Here is a 6000-nt window from a genome sequence, read left to right on the forward strand (position 1 = left end):
TTAATCCCATTATTTCAATATGACACTCACAGGCAGCACAGTCTCTTTGTCCACAAACTTCAAAACAGTCATTGTGAAAAGATGCTGTACGAGTGAAAGCGCTATCCTCCGAGGGACGGTGGACACTCAAAGCTAATTGTCGGCGTGGGAAGTCGGTGCCAAGCAGTTAAGGGTAGCAGCATACCACAACTGTGTGATGAATAACAAAGAGGAACAAATAACCAGCTGGTTTAGTGTAGGAGAATAAAGAGTCAGCTGTGGTAGGCGCTATAACAGCCAATAACTCTATTTTGTATTATTTTTAACGATGAGGGACTACTAGTCCCTTTGTACATTTCCAGGTGTTGTATAAAGACAAGTGAAAAACAATTATTCAATGCAAAAGTGCACTTGATATAATAATTGGCCACTTTATTAAATTGATGTTAAAATGTTGGTAGGCCTCCATTTTTAAAAATGCTGCCATAGTTTGTTAGCTGCTTTAAGGCTAAAGAGGTTAGTTGGTCAGATACTTGTCCTAAATATCCTAATATTCATTAATGGTGGCGATCCTCATGGATGAACATTTACAAACGGGCTTGCGTAAATGTGCAAACTGGCAGTTTGACAACAGTTTTGATGCACAGTTAACAATCATTGAGGAAATAAACACTGGCTACTTGTAATCTGGACCTCTACTACTGGTCACAAAGTAGCTCTATCGTGAAAGTTGTGCATACATCTGCACTCTTACCTCCCTATCTGCTCGGTTTCCTTCATAAACATTGTCGAGCATTCTTCTTCATCTACCTAGCAGAGCCAAAATTTCCATCTATTCTTCCGTCTATTTTCTTCATGCAGTTCAGGGTTGCAGGGGTGTTGGAGCCTCTCTCAGCTGTCATCGGGAGAGAGGTGATGTAGTCCCTGAACATGTCACCAGTCTACTTGAAAGCTAACACAGAGCGACAGACAGCCATTAATATTTACACCTTTGGCCAATTTAGAAACACTTATTAACCTGCTTGTTTTAGACCGTGGGAGGAAGCTGCCAGGGGGAAATTTAGCACAAAAATGGACTTTTTATCTTTGTTGTGACCCCTTGCTCTTGTTATGCACTGTGACAATCCCTATAAGTGAGGTTACCATTACCAGTTCATGCTGCAATGTGGAAAAATTGCATATGGATTTTTTGCATGTACAGTGTAGTGTACCTCGCGTAGTTTACAACCATAACAAAATAACTCTCAACCAAATTTCATTGCTTAAAAAACAGCTACTTGAAAGTGTTTTGGGGTTTTTTGTATTTTTGTCATTGTAATAATGTAATCAGTAAACAAGGCAGCATGGTGGTGCAGTGGTTAGCATTGTTGCCTCACAGCAAGAAGGTTCTAGGGTTCCACTGCCCGTTCTGTGTAGCGATTGCATGTTCTCCCCTTGGTTTCTTAGGTTCTATGTATACAGAAGAAAATAGATGGATGGATATCAGTGCAACACAGTTTTTGCTCTACTTGCTGTCAGACTGTGTTTACTGTAAAAGGTCTGATATAACAGCAACAAAAATATAAAAGAAGAGTTCAAATTGGTGAATAATTGCATTAAGGCTATACTAGTGATACTTATCTGTCTGTCTGAATGTCCTTGCATCATTAACTCTATACATATTTTTGAAATCTTTTTATGTCAAATGAAAATGGTGCAGAACCTGATAATTTAGTTTAAAGATGGATGGGGCAAAATCTATCTACTAAATCATTTTAAATTCAGTATAATGAAACAGCTGAGCAAAGACTAGGCAGGAAAAAACATGCTGATTATCTGCTGCTCATCTCATCAAATTATCAAGGCGGCTGGCTGATTTGCATACTGCCTTTAAGAGCTAATTAAGAACTTTTGCCTAATCCACATTTTACTTTACCTGGTATCTTTTTTTAAACCCCTCAGTGACATCTGGCGTGTTATCTTTCTGAAGAGAAATTCGACTTGCAGCTGCTAAGCAAAAACAAAAATATGATGTATTCTTTAATTTTATGAAACCTTAAAGTTTAGCTGATATTTTTGAACTGTGTAAAATGTGGCAATGACTACAGTTAATCACAGTGCTTCCCATCAACATTTCACCACCAAACTCACTGCTAATTTTTAAAAAATATTGTTGTTTTAACAATCAGATGTGCCCAGCTTGGGTGATCTCGCTCCTTGGCACCGAACTCAAGGTAAAATGGGCTATTCTCTTAAACATCTGCTGTTCGTAGCTCCCTAAATGGTCCCAAACTTTTACCTCTCCTTCCATTTCCCCTTGGTGTTTTTAGATTGTTCTCTTTTGTCTCTTCTTGCCAAACCGTAATGACATTTCTGGGGCATTTTAAATAGGGTCCAAACCAAAGGAACGAGGACAGCACTTCAGAGTCTCCTGATGGTCTGCTGTCCCCTGCTCCAGCTACTACACGAATAGACCTAAATATCTGAATACATTTAAATATCTTTACCGCACAATGACACTTTCCTCCAGATTGCATGAAAGGCAGCTGGTGTTCATTCACTCGTCATGACTAAAAGCCAGCTGGAAGGATAGTTTATTATTTTTAAGATAAAACGAGACCACTTTTTCGTTAAACGCGGGTCCTGCCGTTTCAAGAAAAAATACTGATTGAACATTGCGGCATTTCAATCACCATAAATTAGAATTATGGGGTAGGGATAAAGTTGGCCAGTCAGATTTTCGTAATGGACTTGCTACACCTTACCACAGTATAAAATGTAGCTTTATTCCCCCTGGAGAATTAGTTTCTTTTTTAGATTTAATTCTAGCGTTATCTATGTGTATTTGCAGGTGTTAAAATTAACAGAGCTTTTCTGATAGCGCCTCGTGCCGCTGTACTCGGGCTGCTTGCTCAATAAAGCTATACTGAGACATACTTAGACCATTTCAGGCATGAGGATCCTTCAAATCAATGTGTTGGATAAGAACAGACAGTTCAAAGCCACAATTTCTCTCCGTTTGCTTTGGCACAGATCAAGGAAGGCATGACAATGTGAATCACTTTCACGCTGCAAAACCCTATTTCCATTTCCCATTTGGGCACTTATTACTTCTGGCAGTAAAGCAGGCTAGTTAAAGGTGTTGGGCATGAGTTGGGGTTAGTAGGGGACTATCCATGGAGGTTATCATTTGGCAGGCAGGTCTGAGTGCGTGAGATGAAGGGGTGCTCTCCTGTACTCGCAGATCAGGAAAAAATGCGTCCACCAGGCTTGAGAAGAGTTCCTTGAGCAGAAGGAACAGCCCGGCTCTCTGAGAACGGTTGGCAGCCCAGGATCTGGAGCTGCAACAGAGCAGATGAAAGCCTCCCAGCAGTGCAGTCTAGACTAGCACACCTGCTGTCTTTTCAAGCAGAACTAATTCCCGTAAACCCAAAACAAACAGAATAAAACTTTTATAGCCACAGAAATCAACTTTTCTCCTGTTGCTTCATCTGAAAAGTACAAAAATACATTTTTTGCCATATATTAAAAAATGAGTATTTACTTTTTTAAATGGATTTGCACATGAAACACAGAAACTGTTCTCTCAGATGTAGTCTGCTTAACAAAGACGGACAAATACATGTTGTAAACGTATTGCTCACAAGTCTCAATCTACTGTTGAAACAGTGCCATCTAGTGTCTCATTTCTGCATTACACAAAAGGACTGAAAGTGAATGTGTACATTTTTAATGAGTCAACATTAATAAAACAAGTGTCAAAATAAAGGTGGTCAACAGTGTCATTTGCCCACTTTCACTGTTGCACCTTCTCAGTGGTATCAGTGATTTTGTTTATCACGTGTAGATGGCAGCCTGTGTCGTGGCTTGCATCACACAATCTGATATCAACCTGAATAACAATTTCCTGTGTTTTTTTTCCTGTTCTGTTTTCACTCCCCTCCCCTTCACTACATGTTTCTTCTGACACTTGTTCCTGCGGTGCAACCTCACCTACCCCGTCACCCCGTGTGAACCTGTGCTGCCCTGCACCTTCTGGCCTGCCCATCTACCCTACCTATACCCTACCTATACCCTACCTATAAAACCTGCAGCAGTGAGCAACCTGTCCGTGTCCAGCATCTTCAGTTTCCTTCTTCTCCTGTTCACCTGACTCCAGAGATACACACAACCATCTGCTCCCTGTACCTTATCAACTACTTTCATATCCCCAATGTTTACTCTGATATATGGTCTGACACCCAGTCTGTGTAAGCGCGTGTGTGTGCGTGTGCAAGCATGCTTGCGCAGAAATGTTTGAGTGTAATAGTAAGGGAAGGTGCTGCAGGGCACAGTACCCAACCACAACCAATTTTAAGACTTTCATTTTTCATGATTTTTCCCTTCGACCCCTGAAAACCTCATCTCTTTACATTCCTCCTCTGCTCCCTCCTGTCTTCTGTGTCCCTATTCTACCTGAAGGCGAAAGGGACCTACAGCACCAGTGGCAGCATTGAGCCATACCTCTCTGGTATCAAAATGGGCATTTTTTCAGGCCGAGTGGCCTCTCCTGCGGCAGCATTTGTTCCTGGTCTGAGGAAGTACCCCCAGGAGGGGGCGATGCCTGCACTTACAGCCTCCTCAAGCCAAGCAAAGGCCCTCTTGGCAAGCCTATCTGCTTCCGGCCTGAGCGCTGAGGCCTTGCTGCTTTCCTCCGCCCTTCGTCATCACCGCCTCCTACGTGAGCAGCGAGCCTCCTCCCTGCCCCTGCCCAGCAGCCAATCCTCCTCCCCTACTCCAACTGCTACCTCCTCCTCTTCATCCTCGTCAAGCACCCCGACTCCATCCCTATCTCCCTCCTCTCCCACCTTTGGTTCCTTTGCCTTCTCCTCTGGAGTTCTCAAGCCCAGCAGGCGTAGCCTCGACAGCTCCAGCCTCAACAGGTCCAAGGATGGTGGCAACAAGCCTGTGAAAAAGGACCTTTACCCTGGCAACAAGTGATGAATAGGAGGAGGATAAGGACTTTGGATACAGTTCTCAACCACAACCATCACATCATGAACCATAAAGATGAACTAGCTGCATTATGGAACAATATTCTTTATATTCCAGTTCTTATAAGATTTTTTAATTTTTCTTTTCTTGTTTTTTCTGCTTCCTTTTATTGCACAGTCTACCACAGTGTAAATGGAGTCACAGTTTTCTTCATGGACAAGTGTCCTACTCTGATCCAGTACCTTAGATCTACTGCAGTTCTCCCACAAAGTCATTCTGTCACCTTCCCAGATAGAGAGTGCACAAACAGGCCTCCCCTCCCACCAGCTACCTGCTATAAGCTGATGTGGTCTGGCTGTATTTGCTGACAGCACCATTCTCACATACATACTCTCAGTGGGTTGTTAGTGGCATAGTTGAAATATCTAGATGGTGACTTTGATCATATAGAAAAAAGAGCTGCAATAATCACCAAGTGAGTTCAGTAGTTGTGTGTGTTCAGGATAGTAATGTTTTGACTTACCTGCATCACCTGACAGAATGTGATTCCACTCGGAAAACAAAAAAAAAAAAATTCAAAAAATCAGAAGGTGGCCATGGTGATGAACGAGGTTTCAAGCTGTTTAGTGTTAAAAGGGCATTTGTGGCTTTTTTTAAATCGCCTGTTTTAAACTCTAAACTGGTGCTATGTTTTCCCCTCTGTTTGTACAAACTGAGCTTACACAATTGTCCTCCCCCTCCTGTCTCGGAGTCGGCTTTAATTTAATTTTGCATTTTAATCTAGATTTACAACCCTACAAACGAAATACTTGCATCAGCAATTAGGGACATTTAAAGTAGATGTCTAATTGGAAAACTGGAAACTGCAGCACATTCACAAGAATGCAAAGAAGGCAGCAGTCCTGAAATAGCACAAGTCTTTTTAAAGAAACGACAAAGAGGCACGGTTACGCAAACAGAAGGGAAAAGTGCAAACAATGAATTGTATTCAAATGTTGGTTTTCATATGTGTGTATTAACTAGTTAATTATGACAATCAGGATGTTTCCACAGTAGCATCTTCTAGGT

At 41.8% G+C, this 6000-nt stretch overlaps 1 protein-coding gene across 1 annotated transcript in view; it reads left to right on the top strand.

The window, feature by feature from the left end:
* The window catches only part of srcin1a (SRC kinase signaling inhibitor 1a), a 51871-nt gene extending 46796 nt beyond the window's left edge, over nucleotides 1–5075 (top strand). Inside the window, exon 22 of the mRNA XM_085405361.1 lies at nucleotides 4420–5075. Within this exon, the coding sequence (XP_085261487.1) occupies nucleotides 4420–4938 (519 nt within the window). The 3' untranslated portion in view covers nucleotides 4939–5075. The remainder of the gene's footprint in view (nucleotides 1–4419) is intronic.
* The last annotated feature ends 925 nt before the right edge of the window (nucleotides 5076–6000 follow it).

Source organism: Rhamphochromis longiceps, linkage group LG4, assembly GCF_057381845.1.
Source record: "Rhamphochromis longiceps isolate RC_006_pf linkage group LG4, R_longiceps_female_GT1.1, whole genome shotgun sequence".
NCBI classification, from domain to species: domain Eukaryota; kingdom Metazoa; phylum Chordata; class Actinopteri; order Cichliformes; family Cichlidae; genus Rhamphochromis; species Rhamphochromis longiceps.